This window comes from Ambystoma mexicanum, chromosome 3p (assembly GCF_040938575.1).
Source record: "Ambystoma mexicanum isolate Mex_15411 chromosome 3p, UKY_AmexF1_1, whole genome shotgun sequence".
NCBI lineage: Eukaryota > Metazoa > Chordata > Amphibia > Caudata > Ambystomatidae > Ambystoma > Ambystoma mexicanum.
The window spans coordinates 732,798,034-732,825,415 of record NC_090925.1 but is presented as its reverse complement, the minus strand read 5'-3'; the positions used below and the strand labels follow the sequence as shown (position 1 = coordinate 732,825,415).

The 27,382-nt window shown below is 44.8% G+C and overlaps 1 protein-coding gene across 1 annotated transcript in view; it reads right to left on the bottom strand.

Moving 5' to 3' along the window:
* STK36 (serine/threonine kinase 36) overlaps nt 1-27,382 on the bottom strand; it is a 682,518-nt gene that overhangs the window by 91,917 nt on the left and 563,219 nt on the right. Inside the window, exon 22 of the mRNA XM_069651602.1 lies at nt 14,537-14,708. Within this exon, the coding sequence (XP_069507703.1) occupies nt 14,537-14,708 (172 nt within the window). The remainder of the gene's footprint in view (nt 1-14,536; nt 14,709-27,382) is intronic.

Genomic DNA, 27,382 nt, shown 5'->3' with positions numbered 1-27,382 from the left:
TGGAAGCCACCACAGAAAAGCTTAAAGGTAACCTTGAAGAGTCAAACGGAAGGTCAAGACCATGGGCGAGGTCTTTAAAAATGTGGGCGAAAGCAGAAAAGTCAGAACACCAAGACCAGACCGTGATTAACTGCTGCAAGAGCCTGCTCAGCAGAATGCTTTTTTGTCTGTGTTAGAGTAATTGTTTACCTTTTAGGTTGGGCCAAACAATGGAACATTTTGTTGCTAGAATACAGCAGTCTAGAGTACTACCCAAGCAAAGGACTCATTCAAAATATGTATTGGGAGTTTATTTGACCAACCTGGAAATATAAGCACCTAAAGTGTCAAAAGCTAAGAGAATCCCACTTTCTGTTGACGTAAGCCTGCGCACTGATTGCTTTAGTGTGCTATCATTTCTAGCTCTGCGCCTTAAAGCCGGATGGGTATTTAGCCAACCCTTACCTGTGAAAGACACTTAAATCAAGAGCACTCTAGTAAAACCTGCATACTTGTGCCGGGTGCATGACAGCCCAGCCTACCACAATACCCATGTTCTGACGAAGCAACATCTGCAGGCGTAGAAAGACAAGTTTTAGGACATCATTATTCAAATAGATAATTATATGCGAACAGCCAATGCGTATAGAAAAGCAGATGCATCTCTACTCCCAGAGCCGAACACTTTACCACATGCACGGAATACGCACTGTCCCATTCCAAGTTGGGGATGCAGCTTTTAAAGAAACTTTCTGCTTGCTGAAAAAGTAACACACCTGATCTGGGGGGCATAATTAAACAGAGCCAATTCAAGACCCCATACAATTAGCCCATACAGATGCAGATCGTTGATCCAAGCCTAACCAAGGGGGAGGGGATGAAGGGCTATTTAAAGATCAACCCAGAAAAAGAGTGTTCTGGTTAAGAGAAGGTTATGGATAGTGTTTGGAGAGAGTTGTCAATTCACAAAAGAAGTGGGATAAGGTCATTGGAGGGGGAGAGGAAGGAATGGAGGTGTTTGGGGGCAATAAGGGACAAGAATAATTATCCAAAGGTGGCAGGAGCACCAGAGGGAGTGGCAGGAGGTAAAAATCAGGGGGTGGATGAAGAATATCTGGTGGTGTTTTGAAAGAAACAGCAGGAGGAGGATGTGGAGCAGGGGAAATACAGCACTACAGAGCTACTAGACAGAAAGAGCAGGCAGGAACAAGTGGGCAAATATCATTTAAATCCATGGTAGGCAGGAGACCATCAGAAGGGGCTGAACCCACAGTGGGAGCAGGAACAAGCATTGCGATGATTCACAAGGGGGAGCCCTTTCACATGAGGCTAGAGAGGTACAGCCACTACCCAATAGTGCCCCTAGTGGTGGCCTAATGCGGGAGGACCTCATGGGGAGGGACTCCCCCTCTGGGGACAAGGGCGATCACCTGGGGTACAGCCCAACATTCCCTTGCCCTTCTCACTGATCAGAACCACTTTATTGAATGTCAACCCAAGTACTGTTGCCATACCGGAGATAATCCTAAAGCCAAACATACTATGAAGAAGAGCACAGGAGACATGAAGGTTATTGACTGTGCTTGTACTGGTACGAGGTGGCCCATAGGAGGCATAAGGAGTCAGTTGTTAACAGAGACAAAGGACTTTTGCAATCCACATGGGAGGAACTTGATACAATGTATCAAAAGGACCATCAAATGGGCCAAACCCAGATTTGCCAAGCGCACAGTGGGAGGAGGAACAAGCATTGTGACCCCCATCAGTTCTGGCAGCAAGTGTGGAGGCGAACCAGCACGAGCAGTCCAAACACTGCCAAAGGAAGACAGGGAAGAGGACGCTGGTGAAGTGCCGTGGATGTCCTCTATGGGTTTTGCAGAGAGAAACCGAGCAGAAGACCAAGCTGGAGAGTGGAGCGGCGGAACGAGAGAAGTACTGTGCAGCCAACAGAAAACAGCAGTGAACCAGCAGAGCCAGAGAGAAGCCCACAGTCCCAGGAAGTCCTGCTGATGTACCACGATCCCACACAAGGTAACAGGAGGTAGGGGAGACCCAGAGGGGATACAGGGTTATAAGAGAGGCTGGTTCACAAAGCTCCCTCTCGCATCAGTAGTAGGGAGCCGCTACTGAATATAACCAACGAAGGCAGGGAGCCAAAAGCAGTCATTGCATTGGAGGAAATCTTCCTTGTCACAGTGTGAACGAAACAACCACTGATCACCAGAGGAGGGTGTAGGACTCGGGAGAAAATACTGAGAAGAAACTAAGCAAGCAAGGAGATGTATTAAAGACACCAGAAAAAGGAATCATTCCCCCAGGCCTTGTTGTGAACTGTGCCAAGCAATAGCAGGATAAGGGAGTCATTCTCCTGATCCCGCACTGAGAGCTGTATTAAAGACACCAGGGGAATGGAGTAATTCTCCCAGGCTGTGTTGCAAACTGCATAAAGCTACACCAGGAGAAGCGAGTCATTCTACTGGCGGCGAACCTTGGATAAGAGCTGTGGGAAACCCGCAAGCCTGGGGAAGGGAGGCATTCCCCTCTGCATTCTTATTTGCAAGATAACATTATTTTGGACGCTATTCAGGCAACAGGAGAAAAGAGCCATTCTTCTGAAGAAGGCACGGTAAGTTTATCCTTTAGTTATAGTGTGAGGGATGGAAGGTGCTTGTGATACAGGCCAGTGGAGTTTATTCTTAAGGACATTCTGACAGACCCTTTAGTATTAGTTTTGAGGCAGGGAAACCCCTCAGAGATGGGGATAGATAGGTTTTTAGTACTGAAAATAAAAGTCTATAACCACCACCATGCCCACCTTTGTGTAAGCTTCCTTCTTCGACATGCTTACAGCATGTGGCATGACATTGAGAAGGGCCGGGATCAGAATAGGAATAGATGAGAGGCATTGAGGATAGAGTTCAGGCCCCTAGAAAAGCGAGGTGATGATGCCCTCGTAAAGTTCCTCTGAGGAATTTGGGCCTGCAAACTCGATTGGCTCGGTCTAACAGAAAAAGCACTGAATCTACAGGAAGATTTGGAGAAGAGACAACTCATGATGATTTGGGGAGAATGCACAACAGATTGAGTGCTGGGGAAAAGGAACACTTGTAACTTTTGCAACTGCTGAGGAAAGACACAGCTGATATCGGGCCCCATTACAAGTTTGGTGGTATTTCAGCAGTAAATCTACAGAAATACCACCTAACGGATTTACTGTTACCACCACTTGGTCCAGCGGAATTACCACTGAATTACAAGTGATGGTAGACTAGGTTAGTCTCCATTTATTAGAGTTCATAGGATTCTCCATGGGGATTTTGGGGGAATTACTGCAGGCAGTAATTATGCCAGTGGTAATTATGCCTATTTTTTGGTGGTAAGGTGGTGGATTTTTTTCTTCCAGCTTTTAGCTGGAGGAAAATCCTCCACCTCACCGCCAAAGTTGTAGTACACCAGTGGTAACTCACAGCCGCACTACAACTTTGGCAGTGAGGTGGAGGATTTTCACAGCGTTTCCACTGTATTACCACCGTTTTTTCCCGCAACGCCATACTTGTAATGAGGCACATTGTTCTTTGCTTTTAATAAAATGTGTTTTTCTTAGTTTTTGTGTTGGGAGTTTTGTGGACCCACTTTATGACCGGTCACATGCCAGTGACCCTGTGAAGAGAAGCGACTGCTTAGTTTACGTCTGTGATTTGGTCTGCTGACTGACTCTGGAGACCGCCAAGGGGATGACTCAGGGGGCCAGGTGCTTTCCTAAACAAGTGGATGATCTTGTAGGAAGTATAGTGAGGAACCTCTGGCCACCCTTCCTTGGCCCGGTTGGTTGGCAGGCGAAAATTAGAGAAAATCATTGTTGTGAGTCCCCTCCCATCATCAAGAACATGAAGCATTCTCTAGGCAGATCCCAAAAACAAAAGTAATAACACATTCGCCTTTCGTCAGTGCCCGTTTCAGTCACCTTTCAGTTATAACAATTATTATGACACTATTTCTATTTGACCAATGGTATAAGAAGAGATACTTCAGAGCCCTAACCAGACGCTCTGGGAGCCCTGCATTTGATATTGATATAGAAAGGGAAGTCTCAGATAAAAGATGAAGGACAGTCAAAATAAAGGCTTGGTCCGGCACCCATAGGCCCAAAGATGCCAGGTGTCCCCAGAAGCAGCAGCCAGCCCCCACCCTGTCTAAATTACCAAACGGGGATAGTTAATCACAAAAGCCACACATAGGGAGAGCACTACAAAAGCCATTGACCAAAGTCAGGTTGTTGAAGGAGGTTGTGGCAGGAAGCTGGAGAGCACTGTAGAGAGATACAAAGAGCATTACAGAAGTATTGGAGGCAGGGGACAGAAGGTGATAACATCATGAAGGGAAGGTGGTGCACTTGTGGAGGAGGTAGGAAGATCGGAGGAGGAAGTGGTTGTGGAGAAAGGAGAACAGAGGATGAGGGAATACGATCCAATGAGCAGGTGGTGATTGGAGGAGCCGAGAAGGCAGAGGGAGTATGCTCTCAGGTGGCTGTGGTGAAAAGAGGAACAGACGAGCTCGAGATAGGAATACGATCTGCGAGGGAGGAGAGGAAGCCCATAGCCAGATGGAACTGAAATGTTCGGACCTGCTCCTTCTTACCTCGACAGAGAAGTTGCAGCTGTATGACCAGTTCACCAATACGACAGATTCATCTGTAGAATTTTGGCAGAACCAGAACTAGCAACTGGGTCTGCAAAACCCTCAATGAACAAAGAGATTTTCCAGAGTTTGGGAATCCCTGGTAAACCTCTAGCACCCACTGGGCAGTAAGACGCCATCACACCCAGAGTGAGAGACTAGGCTTTTGGTTTCATCATTTGTATTCATCAATTTAATCAGATTTCGTACCAATAAAAGCCAGTGCACTATATTACTCCAGTCTTTCATGCATTCTGTGGGCCTCCTGACACCTCAACAGAGACTTGGGTAGTGATTTACACATGCCTGTTAAGCATAAAACAGTGTTACTGTTTGCAACTATACATCTAGAATGCAAATAATGCATGGACATTCCTTATTTGAACAAATAACGTAGACCTTTTTTCGGTCACTATACTCCGATATGGAGAAGTTTTCCTTGGCTGTTTTGCCACAGCTACCACAGGTGGGCTGATGATAGTTGGCAGTTACCCTGAGCTTGCTGTGATGAATCCAATGGAGTCATCACTCTTTTCCCAGCAGTGATATCTCCCCATGTGGCCAGGGAATGGCAGCTGCTACCTGATCCTGACACTGGGGCAGCTATGCGAGGGAGCATCACATGGAGGAGGCAGCCCACAGTAGGGTGTCATGACATCAGATGAGGCATGATATCCCCTTTTTCTTGTGATGATACCCCCACCATTGCCCATGCCTTAATGGCATATTGTCATATCTCCCTCAGCCACCTAGGAAAGGTACTGGAAACACTTTCACAGGATTTGTATACAAGTCCTTACGATCCGACTTAAGTTTCAAGATTCCTGAAACAACCTTTCCAGACTCTGCATACACGTCCTCAAGAACTGAGCAGCCCTTTAAGATCACCGAGAACCCTTTTTCAGACTTTGCATACAAGTTATCAGAAACAGACTACCATTGCCCTAAAAACGAAAGTACTCTGACTAAGAGGATGTGCTGATTAATGAAGAGCACTGAGAGCCAGGAGCACACACTGTGCTCTAGTTGTTGCAAGAACAAGTCCGATGCCGTGTTAGGCAGAAAACTGTGCAGTTCCCTTGGGGACCACTGCAAAAGATTTAGGACTACAGGTGTTGGCAGTAAACCCACTTGGTAGCAGTCTGTACCACCCAGATTTACCTGGTAGCTGTGGCTGAGCAGTCAGACTTCCCTCAAGAAGAGTTAGGCAGTATGTAAAGTATACATAATAGGCACTCAGACACAATAGCACAAGCAAACATTGACCAGAGTTTTGGTATCAAGGTATATAATTATTTATTTAAAAACACACTTATTGAAACACTCCAGCACTATTATTGTAAATCACTCTAAACACAGTTACTATTATTATATATATCTCCCTTATTCCTGATCAGACAAGTCTTAGTTAACACCACTTATTTCCAGACAGAGGTGAGCGCTTAACTATAGGTGGCACTCCAATAAGTTAACGAAAAAGGGAGGGAAAAAGGCAGAATGTAGGAAAATACACCACACTAATACTTAGGAACTCTTAAGCAAGGCAGGAAAGTCAAAAGTTACTTGTGAGCCAAAGTCCATAGGCCGGGCCCACTCTTGGAGAGAGCAGGGCACAAATGCACCCAAGATCACACAATGACAACAGGCTTAAAAAGTCTTGCAGGGAGTTCAGAAAGGTTTTAGTTAGGCTCAGAAAAGTTTAGCCAGGGTGTCCCAGGCTAACCCAGGTTCGAAAGCCGGGGGCTAAATCTACCCCGTACAGTCAGTTGCAAGAGAAGCCAGGCGGAACACGGTACCTTAAGTGGAAAGGATCCTCCATCGGGGGCAGTTGTTCTTGGCAGCGGGTGCAAGTCGCGGTGTCGTCCAGAGGAAGAGAAGATCTCGACGTGGAGGAAAGTTGCACTGCCAGGGAAGAAACCAGCTGCGGAGTTTTCTGGTTAAAGGTACTACCCTTTGATTCGCGGTAGTGGTAAAATGTGGTATCCCGGTTGCCGGGGTGCTTGGCACAGGCAAGGCGGCCACGAGATGCTCCAGGAAGCGAAAAAGGAAGCAGACTGGTTATCCCCACCAGTCGAAGGAAGAAGACTCTCCGGGCTGGAGTTCTCCTCTGTCGTTGGGAAAAAGTGGTGAGACGGTTCAGCAGGGCTCCACCGGTGGTGTCATCGTAGCAGGTCGGCTCAGCTTCTCCCTCGTCGGATTCTTAGGTCCTGTGGCGACTTCTAAAGTTCCAGTCCCCAAAGCTCTGCTTTTATGCAGAAAACCCCCATTCACTCAGCCTTGCTGTCACTCAAACATGCTAATTGGTGAGCCGGCCGGCTCACCACTTGGGCCAATCAGGACGGTGTGCGACTTGAGTTGCCTAGGCAACTCAGTCCAGGGTGCCTAAATCCCCCTCCACCCCAGTCCTAAGTACCCCAGACAGAGTGGCACCACTTTGGAGGGCTTCTGTGGAGAAGCCCGCCAAAAAGTGGAACAAAGGGCTCAACTTGGGTTGGAGTCACAGAAGCGAACACAAACGCCATTTTGGAACCTTGTTCAGGCAAAAAATACCAACCGGAGAATTAATATTAAATAAATAAACCGGCGGCATGTTCGAGGCTATATGAATTAAATAATTAAAGTTGGTAGCCTCGAACAATGGGAAATCCCATAGAGATATATTCGCGGTCGAATATAAAAAGTAGTATCCACTGCCACCAGCCAAAACTCGATCAGGGGGGACGGAGACGTGCCCCCTCGACTAACAGACCCCGGGGCAATCGAATTGCCCCGGCCAGTACGTCCACAATATGATGGTTTGTACTGGTTCTGTTCAGAATTTGAGACTAGTAAAGTCAATGGTGACTTTACATGCCCTGGGAGACAGTAGTCAGTCCCAGGGTATGGAGTCTATATATTGGGGGGTCACTATGACACCACTGTGTTACTGCACTGAGGGTGCTGTGTAACACATCACAAAAACACATGAAGCCCTATGGAGTAAAAGACCCCATAGCCCATTAAACACATCTAGAGTCAAAGAAACGCACTCAAATCATGCCCAAGAGTGAGGGTAAAGGAGTCTCACTCTTGGCAGGAGAAAAAAATAAACCCCAAAAATCCAGCAAAGCTGCTGGGGGACTCACTAGGTTAGGAAATTCAGCCTAAACAGAGAATTCTCCCTAACATGCCGGGAGATTTAAACCAGCAGACTAACTGACACGCAGACGCTGGTTGGAGAACCCTGCTTCTCCCAGTGCTGACTGAAGGTCTGTGGGGCTAGGGCGTTGTCCGTGAAGCCAACCGGCTCACTGAGCAGCAAGAAGGGAGCGGGATGCAAGCATGAGTACGCTGCGAGAACGCCAGAAGCCATCAGAGGCTTTTTGGGGTTCACAGGTACTGGAATGCCACCTCCATGCCACAGAAGCCCAGAAAGACACGGAACAGCTAGAGCAGGAGTCGCAAGACCCAGAGAAGCGAAGATGCAGAGGCGGCTTAAGGGAGCGAAACGCCGAAAGACCGCCACAGGAGAACCAACATACACCAGCAAGAGCCAGTGAGTCCGCCCGAGGGAAGAGGGGACACTGGGGCATATTGGCTCCCTTCCAAAACAGAATCATTGTGAATGAAGCATATGAGAGAGCAAAAAAGTGGACATCTCTTAAAGAAGGCAGAACAGAATAAGTTTAAGAAACTATCAGGTTTGTGAGTGTGCACAGAGCACACACGAGAAAAGCCCTGGCAGGAGAGTATACCAGGCAGATGCAAGTGTGCCCATATAAGTAACGCCCTTGCATAAGAGTATACCAGGCAGATGCAAATTGCAAGTGTGTTCATATAGGAAAAACCCTGGCAGGAGAGTATACCAGACAGATGCAAGTGGTAAGCATGTTCACGTGAGAAAGCCCTGGCAGGAAAGCACAGTAGGCATTGTCAAGTTGAACAGTGTGTAATATACAGTACCCAAGGATGATGTATACTTATCAGGACTAGCAAATGTTTGTGAAACATATTAAAGAGAAGAGAAAACCTGGCAGGAAAGTACACCAAGAATCCTAACAAGATACAGGCTAACAGCCAAGTTCTTTGTATACCAGTTGTGCTGTTGATCAAGGGAAACCTAAGGAACTGATATTTTTTAACATAAAACAGAGTGAAGAGAAATCCAGGGGAAGAGAACCACCCTCTGGAACAAGGAACTCTATCTAAAGGCCAAAGACATTTTTTCTTTTGAACTTAGAGTTGATTTTTAGAATGTGAGGGCCAGAATATTTCTTTGGCCATGGGACGGTTTTTCTTTGGACATTCTGACATTGACAGACCCTTAGTTTTGGTTTTAGGTAGGAAAACCCCTCTTAGAGCAGGGACAGGGAGGTATTCTCAAACCCCCTTTTATTTTAATAGAAGTATTTGATCAAAACCATGAATCCCTTGTGTCCGAGTCTCGTACCTAGCTCCTCATATTGCATGAACCAGGGTGTTGATCGTAAGCCCTTAATAACAGTCTCAAAACATTTATCTTGAAGGTAACCCCAGAACATTTACACACAGCTGGAAGATTCCTCATAACAATAATTCAGTCAATAGTGGAAAGTGGGGATGACGCAACGGTTACAGCCTTTGGTCTCAGAAGCAGGACATCTCAAGTTCTAAGTTGCACTTGATCTCAGAACAGAACACATATCTCAGGACAACAGGAAACAGCTTGAAATCAAGAAACAGAAAGGAAGGTAAAATATCTCTAAAGAAAGAAAATCCTTTTACTCATTTGTGTGTCCCATCTGCCCAAACCCCCTCACTTTTTGCTTGTTCTTTGTGGTGTTATGACTATTTTTCCACACTGCAGCTAATCCAGACTTCCCTTTGGGCCACAACCCATATTTCTGTGGCTGTTTGGAGTTCCCTATGGACCCCAAAGGCAAGGGCTAATGCTGAGGTGTCCCTTAGTCTTTCCTGGGTCCGAAATCTGACAGTTCTAAGGGTTCTAGTTAGGGGCTGAGTCCTTTAATATAGTGGTTGCATGGGCTGTAACCATTCTGGCTCACACAAAGCCTTTTCTTTTATGCAAGCTTTCAAAATGAACCTTGTTAATTAAATTAAATACAGTAACCAGGCAAGCGTGCTTTAATAACTTTGTTGAGATTGGGTAGAGACCGGGAATCAGTCATTTTTTGGGCATGCTATGGCCAGGCCCTGACAATCAATCGCAAAGGCTGGATGTCTGAAATTCTTGTGGAATTCACAACACCAGAGTTTGCCTGGGAAAATATCTGCAAAATGCTTGTATGTGGTGATCAGCAATGGTTGGCTGGCAGCCAGATATCAGAATGCTGTACATGTGCATAATTGGGGTCAAGATTACCCTCTACCCTCCGAAGCAGACACTTAGCACTATGAACTTTTTCAATTGCAAGCTTCAACCCTTAAACAGTTATGAGGGCAACGACAAGGGCAAATCTGCTGTGCTTCTCTCCGGACCAGAATGAACCTTGTCTGATATCTATTTCCACAGACCTTCTGAAGACAACAGGGTCTCTGCTTCAGGAGGCATTTTTTCAACTCTTAGAACTCTCCTGTGCGACTCCTGTAACCAAGCACTAAATCCTCATGCAATCCCAGCATGGCAGTTCCGTCCGCTGGTCCTTTTCCGCAATGATTCACCTGTGCCACAGACCCCTGGTACCCTTAAGCCATGGAGACCAAACAAGTAGCAGTGGTATGCCTGGCTAAATTTTATTTGTTTAACTGTGACATGCCATCCTTCATTACAGTTACCATTTTTTCAATTTCTATTTCACCGTCTGAACCTCTTCATTGAGTCGCTCTGACCTCAGCGGGGCATCCAGATCTATTCTTTCAGAGAAGGGTCTTCTACTGCCGGTCTACCCACCCCGGTTGTCAAACCACAACTGTCCTGGCTGCTACCTTCCAGCGCTCCACTATGCAGGCTCTTCTCTAGAATAACTTGGATTGTGTTTTTCCATCTGGATCTCCTGTTGGGGGTCCCTTGATTCGCCTAATAGGCTTTGTTCAGTGGTTGTAGGTCTCTTGTGGTAAGCAACCCAATCCAGAATGGAACCCCGACCTTCCCTGCTGGTGACGTCTCTCTCACCTCTGCAAGCTCCCATTTTATTTATTTAATTTCATTGTTTTTTTATAACGCGCCTAATACCGTACCCGAGTTCGGTTTTTAAGAGCAGATAAGGAATTCGAACCTCTATTGCTCAGCATGGTCTTGCGTCCAAGACCAGTGCATTGCCCCTGTGCTATTCTCTGTTGCATACTGGGGAGTGCAACTCGAGCTGAAATGCCTCTGGTTAGTCCTCTGATCACCTCTGGGATCTTGTTTGGTCTGGACTGCTTTCAGGGATCATGTGCAGATATTTTATTTACCTTCATGGGATAATGATCAATTTTTTTACAATGGCCCCATAGACTGAACATTAGGATGGGGATAATTTTGCTCTAAGGCCGGTGGGCCTTGCGAAAAGTCCAACTAGACCTTTGCCAATTGTGTTCACTTGCTATGTTCCTGCGAGACCACTTTGTGCTTGTATCCATATTCTGAAAAATTACTTACTGTGTACTTTAACCATAAATGATGTGATAGGTTATTTATAACGTGCTTAAAACCCAGAGCTTTCTAAGCACGGACCCGGGGATCGAACCCGTGTTGCTTCGTGTCGTGCCCGTTGCCCCTGAGCTATCCTCCCGAGACAATGATGTATTATTATGTTGTAGTGGATTCCTGTGCACAACTTATTTTAAAAATATATTTTTACATATGTATTGTGTGGATCTTCCTTTATTGGTTGATGGTCAAAGTAGTTGCTGTACCTTTAAACCAGTTCAAGACTTGTGAAGTGAGCCTTGACTGCTCTGGCAAATGTACCACTTGAAGGGTCCGTAACTCAAAGGAAAGCGCTATGTAAGCCAAATAGAGCGATATCTCTGGGGTCTAGAAATAAGAGCCTAAGAAAAGTCTCCCTCAGAATATAAAAACAAGAAGCACATCCTAGCAATAGCAAACAGATGGGCACAATGTCAGAGCTGAAACAGGAAGGTGACATATCAATTAGAGTACTGGACGCAGAATATCTAAACAGGAAACGCCAAACCAAATTCCAGGACTGCAAACCGGAAGGGAAGCACATCCCACCAACATGTCTATGAACTATTGTGGATATGGCCAGATTTTCAGATTTTTTGCTTATTTCAGGTGTTGAGATGGATTTCCAAAAACAGCCCCGGTGGGGGAATTTTGGGAGGCCACACTATTATGGTCAACAGGGAAGACACAAGAGGTTAGCTAAACGTAATCAAGGGGAGGTGGCAGAGCAGTAAAGGTTTAGTTTCAGGAAAGGGTGTGAGAGTGGTCTATGACTATAAGGCCACAGAGCAACATCAGTAGTTCCATTTAGACAGGTAAGTATATGAAAATACAATTATTTATTATGGCCTTTAGTTTACACACAGATATAAATCAGAGGTAAATATTGTCACACAAACCCTTAGCATAGATTATATACACCCACCCTTAGGATAATTAGAATTGCATACAAAGCAACTACCAGTACAATAAAGGTAAGTAGTCTGATGCATAGAATAGACCAAACTCTTTAGAATCAACACAAAACAGCTTCCCTAATTCTTATAAAGTACAACCATAAGATGGTTTGGGGCCTTGTGCCTATAAATTACCAGTTCAAAAGCATATACCTCTGCAGGTAGTAGTATATAGTTATTATCAATGCCAGTGGTTATGTTTAATAAGAGTTCCGAAGTTAGATACAAAGTTCAAATAAAGTTCAGGTAAGTACTCTACTTAATCCAACACACTAGGATAGGCCTAGGGTAGGATCACTAACAAGGTTCCACCACAAAAGGTCAGGCAAGAATGAGTTAGGGCACGGGCTTCACGACCAATGCAGCCCTAAAGAGGTTGGGGGAGGCAGAAACGGGTATCTTAACTTACCCCCCTGACTCTGATTCTTCCAGAGACCACTGCAGGTGTTCTGGAATCTGTTGGGGGCACAATTCTCTGTTTGTTCCTGTCAAGGAAGGCCCCAAGGTTGCAGGTGCGCATAGGCCACTTTTGTCATCAGGATTTTGTTTCGGTCAGTCGCAGTGCACAGGCATCTGTTCCAGACAGCTTCCGGTAGAAGACCCAAACAAGGAAAGATGGAGACTTCTGTGGGGCAGACCACCTCAGGACACATCACTGGATTGAAGGAGTGTTGCAACGGGAGTCACCATGGTCAGGCGGTGACCTCACAGAAGTGACATGTGGCACAAACTAAAGGTCTGCAAAGTTGCAAGGCTTTGGTTGGAACGGCGACAGCTGCAGCGAGGAGGCCCAGGAGAGAGCTGGTTAGTCCACCGGTTTGTCCATGGACACTTCCGAAGGCTAAGTAGGCACAGCTCCTCAAGCAGAGGTCGAGACAGTTGTTCCCTCTAGTACAGGGATCAAAGCACCAACAAAAGCCTTCTTGAGATTAGGACAGAGGAGCAGGGCTTCACCGGGACAACACTGGAGTTGATGCTGGTGAGCTGCAGGGGTCGTCATCGGCTTGCTCTTCTTGGAGAAGTCTTGGTTCTTATGATAATCTGCAGAACAGTTGTAGAGTAACACTAACTAACACACACACACACACACACACACACACACTTAGTGGCACCGGCATCTTAGGGTGCTAGCCACCTTGAGTAGCCATTTGTTATAAATGCAAAAGTGCACAAGTAAAAGGTCACAAAAACAGTAAAAATATCACTGCTGCCACCAGCTTTACTCAGGCACAATTTAAAAGTAACCAAAAAGCCATATATAAAAAGATGTAAGGATACAAAGTAACCTAACTGCACCTCACTGTAAGGTGATGTGTGCAATTGTAACAATACAATAATTCACAAAGAGAGACCGTCTCTCAGTACTGTCAGTCTAAGGGATTAGTCAGTTTCCTCAGAAAATGAGCAAAACAGACAAGGGAAGTAAAACAGGTTTACGTAGCTACAAAAAGTCAGGGCAGGGTTCAAAATAAGCAAACACTTCAAGTGCCACAAACATCATTAAGCTAGAGAACATTGATGTGGGAAAACCTTCTGTGATGGCAAGCCAGGTCGTGACCTTGGAGGTGATCCAAGGTAGCAGATACTGTTGACAAGTTCTTGATTATGGAGATCTTGTGAGGTAAGAATGGAATGTAGACCAGTATGTGGGAATCCACTGCTCACCAGTGAAGAGCCTGTAGCCGATGAGGGCATTATTGCCCAATACTACGAGGTTCTTAGTAGTGTAGCCATGAACAATAGTCCTGTGTTAATGGAGTATGTGGGTGCTATCGTTCTGTATTGGATATTGTGAATAGGCTTACTGTGTTAAGGGGGCATATGGTTGTTGCAGTTCTGTATCAGATAATTAAAGTAGTTCCATTATAGATAACATGGATTGTGTGAGCTGTAGTTCTGGAACAAGTATTGAAAGCAGTATTTGCTATGGTTACTGTGGGAGCTTTATACTGTGTCCCAAAAAGAAGAATTGGAGCATGTATCCTATGACTGAGAAGCCAAAGGAGATGTATTTTCAAGGGAAAAGTGAATGAAACCGGGGATTATGGGGAGAGTTTGGTTTAAAAAACAATGTGCGCGAGTTCTGTGAATAAGGGGATTAATGAAGTGGTAGTTCTTTACGAGATGATGAAAGCAGGAGTATCATGCAGAAAGTGATCACATGAGGTCCAGTTTTGTATTAGATATTCAAAGTTGGTGCAGGTAGTGATGGGGGTTGTGAGATTTTTAGTTCTTTACCCCCAAAGGGTGATTCCGTGTGATTTAGCCGTGATTGGAAAACAATGATTAGAGCTGTAATACTCACCCACTTTCCATCAATCGAAGCAGAACATACCTTGGGATGATATAAGACTCCAGTCTGGCTCTGGCATAGGCTGACCCGGCCGTGGCGTCTCCCCTTCCATGATTGGTCGTTCCCCTGACAAATGGAGCACGGTGGCCAAACGATGCCACAGAATCTTCCAGAGCTCTGAAGTGGTAAATTCACGGATAACAGTTGCATCTCCCTGAGACAAACAGAACATATTAGATGCAAATACCGGAGGAGGGTGGATGTCCAGAGGTAAAGAGCTGTCTGGAGACTAACACCAATGAGAAAGGGGTAGACTCGAAGAAGAATACACGTCATACCAATAATTATAGCTGGAGGCACAGGGGGAGACAGCAACTGCTGCAAGTGTGTACAAAGGAGACATCACAGGGAGAAAGCGACAACACTGACATATCAAAGAGAGAACAGAGTGGCAAGAACATCAGAGAAAGACACTTCACCGAGACAGCAAAGAGAAAAAGGATAGACCACTCAGGCATCAGACAAAAAACAAACAAGTACAAAAATCCTCTGGGGACAGGAAGATTGCCATCAGAACATGCACCTATCAGAAAGTGGGAGGCACTGTTGGGAATTATCGTCTGACAATGAGGAGAGTGAAAAGACACATGACATAGCAAGAGTAAACACGCTCTCAGTGCCAGAGGGAGAAAAAGCACCCAAAAAGAAGGACTCCAATTGTAGAATATTCAAATGCTTGTTAACATTTATGGAATGGAGAACACATACAGAAAAGTGGCTAGAAGGAAAGAGGATTTAAAGTAACGTAGCAGGGCGCAGAATTTAACATTTCCATTCACCCAATGGGAGTTGAAGGAATAGCAAAGCTACCCTAAAAGTATGACCAGCAACAACAAAGCACAAAAGTAGACAAAGGGAGCTAAGACCAAATCGCATAACAGTTAGATGGTCCAAGAGGTTGTAACTTTGAAAACGAGCATGAGGCAACCATGCAATCTAATAAACCTTTTCACATGGTTTATTAAGGCTATTTGAGGAGAAGCAGGGGTGGAGTTAAGGGGGTTCTGAAATGGTTGGGAAGGGGGGGTGGAACAGGCTGCCAAACGTATGCTTTCTCTTCATCTGAATTTGTGGCATAGAAGTCATGACATCATCATCAGACACATTAATTAATTTAAAGAGATAGGGTCTTTATTCATAGTTCACAGTACTGGGGATGGGAATAGAATGGAAAGGAACTGCTTTTACAGGTATAGTGATGAACCAGAACGACGAAAGGGATGCCTCTACCTATCAATTCTCCATTCCCCCCCATCCCCAATAGGTGCCTTACTAAATTTGCCCATTCCCTCTTTAATAAGAAGGAACCGTTTGGCCAGTGCTAGGAAAGATTTTCTTTTTGCTGCTTTCCTTCCATAGGCATCTAAGGAACCCCCCAACGTTTCGCGTTTTTGAACCGACCTGACTTTTGGATGCACTTAGCTGAACCGTTTTGGGGTCATTGATCAGTACCTATGGCCAGGCCAGTTTTTAGGGGCGAGCAAACCAAACGATGGCTCAGGAACAGTTGGGGGGGGGGGGGGGGGGAGGGGCACAGCATGCAGCCCGTTAATCTCCCTCATGTGAGAGCAGGGAGCCTGTTGCGTTTCACATCATTGCACACTACATGGACCCGGGACTTGGAGAGAGGCAGGGGACAAAAGCCTGCCCATCCCATATTCATCTACCATGCTGAAGCAGCTAATGGCTTAATGCTCTACTCGCAGATTTTTGAAGCAGGCTCCCACTTCCCAAATTAGCAGCTCTTTGTGGAACTAATCATGCTTGAACAGTGCAATCATTTCTGCACAGCGCGGGCATGCCAGAATGCTGGTTTGGGCTTTTATGGTGGAATGAAAGAGCTGCTTTTTTGTTGGCTTAATCAAAAGAACCAGCGACAGCCTGTAGGAGTAGGCGTGTGGGGGCAGGAGAGAGGGACCAAAATAAATGGCCAAAGGAAGCTTAATAGGATGGGAGAAATGTGCATTAATGTACGGCCTTTCTGCAGGTGACTAGGCTTATTTACGTGTTTGGAGGAGTTTTCTGTATGATTGAGGGCAATCAAATGAGTGACTCAATGTCACCTGAACACCACTGAGGTTTCTTTGGAAAATAATCATTTTCTGATAGGTCACTCCAGTTAAAAGGCTACAGCTCCCAGAGTTAATTGATGTGTTACACACAAGCCCAGGACTGGAAACACCTTCTCATGTGACATGGAGCCACCTTGCCAAACTATGATCTTCTCTGGGAGGCAAACACAGTTTGAAGAAGTATGGGGAAACAGCCATATTTATACACATTATGTTTGCTGATGTCCTGTAAGCTTAAGCAAAGTGGGTCAGGAGTTGACAAAATAGAAACGTTAAAGGCTGTGGGGATTCCTTCCTTTGTTTGGCGGTGGTGTGTGCACGTGCATTTTTATTTACTGTGAAAAAATGTATGTGGAAAGGTAGAAAATGATTGCAGCAACAATGAATGACAAAGCCAACAGTTTTGACTTGCCTCTAGTGAAAAGGTTGTCTTTCTTGCTACTGTAGGTATTGAGATCACATGCCCATGTACATTTACAATAATTTCATAGGTTTTGCCAGCACATGTTAATATAAAGCCTATTGCAGGTATTGTCATCCTACAGTAAGGAACTCACATCATTGCCAGGCAGTCACACCAATGGCCAGCTTAGCTTTGGCCACCAGACAACAGCAAATAGCACAATTTACTAGGCATTTCAATATTTTGGCATTGTACTTGCATCATATCATAATAATTTGGTAATTTTTATAGTGCTTCATGAAGACAGACCACTTCTAAGATCTACTATTACTCACTGATGGTACTTGATGTATTGCCCTCAGTTGTTTTAAATGTATTTTTAAAGTGCTATATGCCAAAGAGCTGAACATAAAAGCGGAAAATCGGGTGAAAATGACTACATAAGCTAAATTAGGAGGAAAGAAACTGGTTTTTGAGATGCGCACGAAACAGAGGATAAGAGGAAATAGAACGCAGACCAAGCAGACGCGCGTTCCAGGGGCGTAGGGGAACAGCCAGAAGAAACAGTGATTGGGTACAGAGCGAGCATGCAGGGGAACAGAAAGACACAAGAGAAAACAAATAAGGGGCAAGGTTGTGAAGAGACCGAGTAAGCAAAGGAATCTGAACTTTAAACACGAGTAAAAAGGAAGCCTACAGTGAGATAAAATGGCAATAGAGATCGAGTCATAGGTAGAGAAAGAGAAGAAATAAGGCAGATGGACGAGTTATAGATAGACCTAAGGGCTTAGACATAAGACTGGAAGTCCAAAGGGGAGACCGGAGCAGTAGAAAAGATGAGGGAAGATAACGGAAGATAGTAAAAGCTTAGAGGCATGAAATGAGACAATGGCCTAGCTTTGCATATATTGAAAAGATGGACTTTGCAAGAATGAGAAAGAGTGGAGATATGGGAGGTGAAGGAAAGAGAGCAGAGCGGGTAAACACCAAGATAATGTGCAGAAAGTGACATAGGAAGCATAGAATGGGGAAAAGAAAAAGAAGCAGGAGGAAGGGGACTAGGAATGCTGGACGAGGGAAAGAAAAGATCCTCGGTTTTAGAGGAGTTTAGAAATAGATAATGGTAGGCCATCCATGACTGAAAAGCCAAAAGGCAAGAATAGTAACATGGGTCACAGAAGAGAACGAGAGAGAGCTGAGTATCGCCAGCGTAGAAATGATGGGACAGTCCAAAAGAGGTGATACTAGACATAAGAGGACAGGTATAAAGAGAAAAGTAGATGGCCCAGGACCAAGCTTTGAGGGACCCTTTGATGAAGAAGAAAAGTAGAAGAGGTGTTCCCAGGCCAGGACACAGAGAAGGTACAATTAGTCAGATAGGATTGAAACCATCTGAGAACTGATCCGGATAACCTGAATGAGGAAAGAAACGAAGCAAGAGGAAAATGGCCGTCCATGTCGTAAGATGCCAACAAGTCGTGGAGAATTAGGAGCGAAGAATGTTTAGCAAAGCGAGCAGAGAAGAGTGAATCAAAGACCAAGAATAAGAGCGATCTCTGTGGAATGGTACGAGTGGAAGCCGTATTGAAAAAGGGGAAGGACTGAGTTAGAAAGACAAAGAGCCTAGTCTGTGGCACCAGGGTTTCAAGCTTGTTGCATGGTATTGTCCCATTTCCAAAACCAGCATGTTGCACATGAGCTATACATCTGTCATGCAGCTATTTGCCAGAATTATTATATGCCCAAGAACTCATTCCATTAGAAAGCTATTGCCATCACGTGACTAAGTACGCATGCCGTTTTCTAGATATTGCCATCCTATACTTAGGGACTCAAAACATTTGGTAAGTATTGTTACACTTTGTCTAGGTACACAGATCGTATGGCAACAAGACTGGTTCACCTCATAACATACCTACATCTTTCCCTATAGCACTTTCAAGGCATTCTTTATAACTTAACATAGCAGTGAACTGCCTTGTTTTTCACTGCTGCCCAACTTTTTCCCTTTGTTTCACACCCAATCTTTCATTCTTCTGCTGGAGCATTGGGAATGGCCCCTGAATGCTATGTTTGCCAACTGGCTCTAGCTACACTTTCAACTGAGAGCAAAATTGTTGACAAAATAGATCATGTACCAGCAACGGACGTTTTGCTGCTTCATCATCTAGGAGAGGGCCCTTCACTTGGACATTGTACATAAACATGAGGTAGAAAATGAATTCCTCTTTAAAATACTGTTGGATACATTGTCTTCTTCTTAGTTTTAAGCATGTATAGGGTGCAGTCCCTGGGGTTTCGACCTTTGTTTCTGGTTTTCTGCCTGTCCCCACCCTCCCCTTTGCAATTGGTTGGAACAGTCAGGTGTGTCTCTGTTCCTGGTAGCCATTTTCACTTGCCTTACGGACCTTATTCCATTTTTCTGCCGCACCTATGTGACCTCTCCCTTGTCCTTTCCCCACCCTGCCCTGCGACTGGCTGTTGCCCTCCAAGAGGTAGGCTCTTAACCATACCCCCTAGGGCAGCCCACAGCCCTTGCAGCCTCTTCGGATAAGGGCCCCAAGTCAAAGGGCAGCTCCCAAAGAAGCAGCTCCAGTCTGTGTTTGCCCGTGTTCGTCTGAGAAGCCAGTAGCCAGTGGTCAACCAGCAGCAACTGACAAGATAAGTATGGTCTGGGTGGGGAGTACTGTAATCACTGTACTCCAAAAAGCCCCGTCTCTCATTATCTACACAGCATAGCCGACCAAAATTAGTCAGCTAGTAAAGAGTACCCCTATCACTGCGGCGTACCAACCAGTCAGTGGTGTTATTTACTGTTGTGTCCCATAGTTAGGCATTCTCCCTCCATCTAGATACCTAAAATCTAGGTGTCTTGCACTTATTGTTGTCCAGGTGAAGTTTAGCCATGCGTCACACTCAGATAGAAGAATTATGGAGATTAGTAATTTGGCACATCAAAAAGGACTATCTGCATTAGCCATATAGAAGAACTTAGCAAATAGCTTCTACCTCCTCAAACACACCACGCAAATACTATACACGCCCACTGATCTAGCAAACGTATACCCTAACAAAACCAACACAATCAACACACACTTCCAACAAACTAACCCAACCACTGCACCTTACCCATACAGACACAACAGGCCAGTGCACACAATCTTAAACACCTGCCAAACAAACATACACACCCCAACATGACAAACAGCCACACAGAAAACGGCCAAGGCATTGGATCTTACCCGTATGGATACAACAAGCCAGTGCATGCAACTTACCATCTGCAAGCCAGCACACACAGACTCCAGTTTCTCCTGATTCTGGACCTATCCTATCATTTTTCCCTCACTAAGCAACCACATCTTCTTTCTTGCAGAGCCATGTGACTGCCCTTGGGTGGTTTTGGTGCACGGTATAAATTAACATAACTTAACATAACAGGGGCACAGCGATCTCTGCAACCACAAAACCGGCCCACCTCTCTCCTTATTACCACCAAATAGAAGTTAATGTGCATATCCCCACTTCCATTCTGCAACTGTTGCCCCACATAGACTGAGTTGTGAATTGTGTTGCCCAGCCATCTTTCACATCCAGATAACGATTAGTGAGCAATATCTCACAACTAGGTAGACTATACTATGTGCTAGCTAGTCCCGCAAACATTGCATATATGAGCCAGCGTCACATCTAGACAGAACTGTGAAGATTAGCATTACGTCATATCTAGACAGAACTGTGAAGATTAGCATTACGTCATATCTACACAGAACTGTAAAACTAGCATGCGTCACAGCAAGACAGAATTGTGAAGATTAGGTTGCGTCACATCTAGACAGAATTGTGAATGTCAGCTTGCACCACACCTAGAGAGGATTATAAAGATCAGCATTATGTCATATCTAAATTAACATGGGGGGTCCTGGGAGTCTCTGTCAGACATTAGTCCTGGCTACGAGAGACTTAACCAGATTCTTTAGCTCACTATCTTTCACAGAGGAGAAATATCCAAAACATATCAGTCTGGATATTTCTTCTGTGTGAAAGATAGTGAGCTAAAGACGCTGGGTAAGTCTCTCGTAACCAGGACTTATGTCTGGCAGAGTGACTCCCAGGCCCCCCCCTGTTAATTTATGTCACATCTAGACAGAACTGTAATACTAGCTTGCGTCACATCTAATACAATTGCTAAGACGAGCACTTCATCACATATAGACAGAATTGTGAAGATTAGCAGTCATATCTAGACACCTTTAATACTAGCTTGCGACACATCGAGACAGATTTGTGAAGATTAGAATGTGTCACTTCTAAACAGCGATGCCACTAACCAACCAACTAGACAATCTCACCCCTCTGCATACACATCTGAAACTCTAACTAAACACAACCATACCTCTAATGCACAACAAACCACACACACTTCACCACACTGCAACAACAAAATATACTACACAAAGCCTCACACAACAGCACACGATGGCTCTCAACCGAAAAGCACACCTAAGGTCAGTGAAAGGTGCAAACCAAACTTAGGCTGCCAACAGCACATCACCACTCTCTTGCCTTTCTCCCGCTCAGTCCTACTAACTTTCCCACCCTCTTCTCTTTTTAGATCCGCCAGAGCGCCTGGGGACCACTCCGGTGGCGATGGTGTGTAGTACAAATATCTTTAACATTAACAAGGCAATAAAACGGTATTTAAATTGCAATGTTTACATTATTTTTGGTGAGAGTGTGCAGTGCAGGGTAGCACTAGAGGAACAACTGGAGGGAGGGGACTATTCCAGTGTTTTGCTCTGGTCGCAATATTGTTCAGAAACTGCCGTGCCTATGGCTAAAACTCCAGGAGGATTCGGTCCTTGAATGTGGAATTCCCAGTTTGTTTTACATTGCTCACTCTGCCTTATAGTAAAGTGCGATGGGGATACTTTGTGCCCCTTTTTCTTGGTTTTAAGTGACTTTTTGGTTACCTGCATGATGTGTTGAGGACAAGCTGGAGGCAGCGAATACTTTTCTACCATATTTTTCGACATTCTTGCCCACACTTTTGCATTTTTAATGCATACTGTCTTTTACAGTACCATATACTCTAAAATGCCCGTGCCACAAGAATTTACCCTGCCCTGCCATCTTGTCTTTTGGCCTTCTTCCTGCCCTCTGAGGGCTGGATTTACCTTATATGGAACACCCGTTTCCAGCCAATGCCTCAGGTGTACCAGGAAAAGCAGCAGTATGTGATTGTGGACTGATGTGGGGGCTGGGACTGGCTAGGTCCGGTCCACATCCAGGCCAAGTGTGCCTTTCCCTCGGCAAATGTAGTGGCCGGATGCTGTTCAGGACAGTCCCAGCAAGTTTGAATGATGCAAATACTGATCATTGATGGGTTTGGGGCATATCCATCTCAAATTCTGAAAAAAGGAGGAGTGCTGTAGCCATGCTTTGAATCGTCGTTTGAGCCATGACCCCAGTGAAGAGAAGCACCTGGCTGAAGAACTGGAACTTGATGTTGCAGCCATCCAGCATGGTCTTTTTCAACCGTCCTGGCAAAGCCCTGCTCCTTTGCTGATCTCCAGAAAGCCTGAATCAGTGCTTCGACCCCTAGATCAGTGGGAACAACCAGTCTCAACCCCTGCTTGAAGATTCTGACCTTGAAAGCGTTTGGAAGCATCCCAGAAGCATCCTAGAACTATCCTGCAGGATGACCAGCTGCCTTGTGGGCTTCCTCGCTGCATCCCGAGTTCAGATGTGGAACTCTGCAGACCCATAACTTGTGAAACAAGAGAGCTTGGCCTGGAGCTGCAGCTCTCCTGCACAAAGAAGGGCATCCCAGGACCAGCTACTTCGTTTCCAGTTCGAGGCCCGCCTTTTGCCATTTGACTGCAGTGGCCATTGCCGATTTTTGCCTGCATTGTGTCCACGGGGGTCTTCTTGGGTCGTTGACAATGTGGTGGTCCTTTATCGTGCCATGATTGTTCAGCTGTAAAATGCCAGGAACCGTCTCACCCAAGTTTGGAACCGCTGACTACCCAGACCTAAATTCATATGCGGAAAGTGACATCTGAAAGGCGACCCTCAGTCCCCATCCAATGGAACCAAGATATGAAGCACAGAGGCCCAGGGGATTCAAAAGCCTCTGAAGTGGTTCCTGGGTGACTGAGCACAGGGAGTGAGTTAACATACCTGTTTTCTTAGGGTTTAATGGGCATAAAGTGTTTGCTCTACCTCTCCCTTGTCCGACCTGGATCGGTAGAGTTCTGGCCAAGAATCCTCCTAAGTTAGTAGGATTGGAAGAGGGTCTTCTAAGAAGTTTCCTTTAATTGTTCTTAACTTTTGAAATATGAGCTGCGTGTTGGCTTTGGCAAGACTTGTTCGGCGTACTTTAAAGACTCTTAGCCTTAGGCTGCAAAGGATGTTACTGTGAATGATGACAAAGAACATTAGGCCCCAGCTGCTCTAGCGAGGAAAGGACTTTTAAAGGGCAAAGCCTTAAAATTAGAAGCCTGTGTATTAGGTTTTAACTCCTTTCTTCTGCCCCTTTCTTCTCACATTGGTTTATTACTTACCTTGTATTTTCCTCATTTGCTACTCTAAACGGTTCTATTGGTAATCTTATCGTCATTAAAAGTAAGCAGAGTGCTGCGGGAGTGTTTCCTGCGTGGTCTGAGCTATTTCACAGTGTCACTGCTGCTAACTGAGAAGGAGGAGCAAAACTACAAAATCTCACCTCCCTAGCGGAGCATTGCGGAGTGCTGCGGGAGTGTTTCCTGTGTGGTCTGAGCTGTTTTACAGTGTCACTGCTGCTAACTGAGAAGGAGGACCAAAGCTACAAAATCTCGCCTCCAGAGTGGAGTGTTGCAGAGTGCTGCAGGGGTGTTTGCCGTGTTCCGCGGGATCTCTGCAGTGCAAGAGTGATTCCAATCTGGACATCCTGGGAATTCCCACGTTGCTCTACTTCCGGTAAGATCAAAGCCTGACCTAAAACGAGAGTCCTTTGGCTGGAAAAGGAAATACAGAAGATAAAGGCCTTTTGTGTCTCTCAACTTCGCTCGTATCTTGAATCTCGCCTCTCGCGGTTGCAGTGATTAAAGCCGCTATCCCACAAGGAATACTGCAAGTGACACCTACTACAGTTAATACGACTCCAGAATCTACTATGTCCTCCTGCCTTCCTCAAACAAGAAATCAAATGCGGCGTGAAGAGGCTGATCGGCTGACACAGAAGCCTATAATTCAGGCTGCCCAAAAGGCATTCTGCTCACAATATATCCACGGGGTGTTCTCCCCCTTGGTAGCACATTTATTTAGGGATATTGCTCTTATTGTAGAGACTTGAGCAAAAAGAAAAATCCACTCATCTTGATTTTATGACCAACCCTTTGGACTCTCATTTGATTTGACAATAAAAAAAAGATGTTATTCATGATCAGAGTAAAAGCGCCTCTCAGGACATATTAAGAGATAGTGTGAAGGGTGCGGGCAGATTAATGGGAACCGAGGAAACCTTTAGTACTGTTCCTCTGTTGATCCTATTATCATCACAATCTGTACTCGATCGCTTGAATATCCACCCAACTCCGTCATCCTTGTCTTCATCTCTTGAGGATTCAATTTTTTCAGCAAAACTAATCTGGGGCCTGAAAATCCTTTAAATTCCACTGCGTTTCAAACTCATAGCAATGTTATGTCAGCATTAACCATTGCTCTGGTTAGATTTTTAAAACTGGACAAAATAATGAAAATATTAAGGATCAAGCGACTTTATTAGCCATGATCCACTCAAAAATGATATATATAGAATCATTCATTACTTCATGGCAAACAAGAATGGTTCACGAAGCAGCAATTTCCTCACAGCTACAAAAGAAGCCCCAGCAATCATTTCAATTGGAACATGCAGACAAAAAAAGTATATTAGGATCACTGTTGGGAGGTCTAAAAGGGAAAACAAGTTGGTCACGACTAGAGATTTGTGGATTCGAACCCTCAAACTGTTGATCGCAATTTAAAAGCAAAATAAATAATAAGTGAATCTAGCATTCTGCCTCTCTTTAAGCCACCGAGCTTTAGAGACCAAACTGCTGAACTCCCTAGTGTGGTTCCTGTAGAAGAACTACAACCATCAAATGGAAAGACATCAGATCTTGACAGAGTTATTTGTAGTCTGTCGTTGAGAACAATGGAAGTGGCAAATTTACACCTAACTAACCCAGAAGATGATGGGACCTTCCTTACTCGCCTGACGGTTGAAAGAATATGGGAAAAAACAACTTTACCGGACAATTCTTATCCTTTATTTCAAAAGAGAAAGAAAAGAAAATTGCTTAACAAGATCGTAAAGAGCGACTGCAAACAAGAAAAACAAAAAACATCCAGCAAGTGAAAAGACGTAAATCTAATGATGCGAAGAAGTTCCTGTGTAACTTATCAACCCCCCCCCTTCGTCCCCGAAGTTAATGCCAAGTAAAAAAAATAAGTCCTTGGCAAGCCCCAAGACCCCTCTACAGCTGCAAAATGCAATAAGTATCTTAATACTGACAGGGCTGCCGTGAGGGATTATCGAGATGTAGAAGACGTGCTGGACTTTTCTACCTACACAGTGGATGATGGACTGGAAGAAATAGGGAGTTTGTAGATGGAAGAACAAGGACTGAACTTGTCTGAGACTGAGATAGAGAGAAACAAAATAAAAGTCTCTTTGTTTGATGACAAGCCACCTTTCCTCACCTCAACACAAATACGAAAGGCTGTAGACTTTAAATTTAGGATGACGAATAGTCGTCAAAAACGCAAAGCATTCTCTGAGGGGTATAATGAAAGGTTTATAAATTCAGACATCAACAGAAAAGAGACCCAGGGTAATTCAAATTTTGTAACACAACAAAACGGGTCCTAGTCCAATCTCATACAAGAAAGAGCTTGGGCTAACATTCTGCTCTTGGAACGTTTATTACCAACAGAAGATGGTTTACTTTTAAACCGGTACAAAATTCTGAAATTATTCCATTATATTCCGTTTGTTCAATATAGAAGATATAAAGATTGTAGAATTTGTCAATGAGTCCCAAATAGATATGGTGATTCTCCACCTGAATTCAAATTTGGTTAAAGTTTCTTTGCTAGACGTTGCCCACTTGCTCCTCCCTTTGGGTTTTGAAGTAGGTGACTCTCCAGTTAACATGCAGTCTATAAAACAAAAGTTTCAAGAAAAAAATAAGTTAATTGTAAAAAATAAATCACAGAAGCTGATAACTGCCACCAGTATTGTATGGGAGGATAGGTCCAAGAGACCCCCCCTCCCCTGCAGCCCCCCACCTGTTGAGTCCATGGCTCGTCAGGGACCCCCCGGTCACCAGGGCCCAGTTGGCGGGTGGACCACTGGCTGACACATTGACCATGTTGCTGTATTAAGCTTGGGCCTGGAAACCATTTTGTGAAACCAGAATGACATGAGCCCCTGTGCGCCGCAGCACGGCCCCCACCCTTGGAGAGTTCTCACTTGTCCCTGTGGCCGCAGCTCCCTGGCAGATCCGCTGAGAGCCCGTTCCCACGAACAGACGGACATGAGCTAGTGCTAGAAGCAAACACTGTAACATTCACCTTCCGCAGTGTATCACTGTCCACAGTATGACCTGGCCAGCAGGGCCGGGGTGGAAAAGAACTGTAAAATGGTCCCCCGACAAAAGTAGAGACCCTAAATACCAATATGCAAACTGCCTGTGATGAAACTATTTTCTCCATGACCCTTTGATAAAATATGTAAACTCATGAAGAAGGCAGAGTGTGTGTTCATGTGGCATCCTAGTTGAAATACCCATTTCCCCTTAGCTATGTGCAAATGGTAGAAGTGTCCCGGGTTCTATGTTATGTGTTTCTCCGAGAAGAATGTACTCCAAGGCCCTATGCCATAACTGAACTAATGCTGCTAGAGTGCAACGGAAATCAAGTGCAACTACACTGGGAGCTCATGTAAATTGTGTAAGAAAGCGCATATAATGTATTCGAATGTTCAAGCTCACCATGTGTCAATGCCATCAGTCTTATTGGCCAGTTCTTCCAGCGCATTCCACCAACCTTAATACTACCTCGCTTATTGTGTATGCATAGAGTGTAACAAAATGTTGTGGTTGTTAAATACTTAACATATAGTTATCAATAGCAAAATTGGTATAGGTAACGCATTTGAAATGGCCATGTAAAGGTACTAAGGATGTAGAAATTTAAGCTTTTTAAAAAAAACTTAATGAGTATTGTACATTATATGAATGTTTATGCCTTTTTATATAACCTGCAACACATGAGGAGAATACCATTGTGGGCATATCCAAGGCCATTTCCCCTCCCTCCCCATTG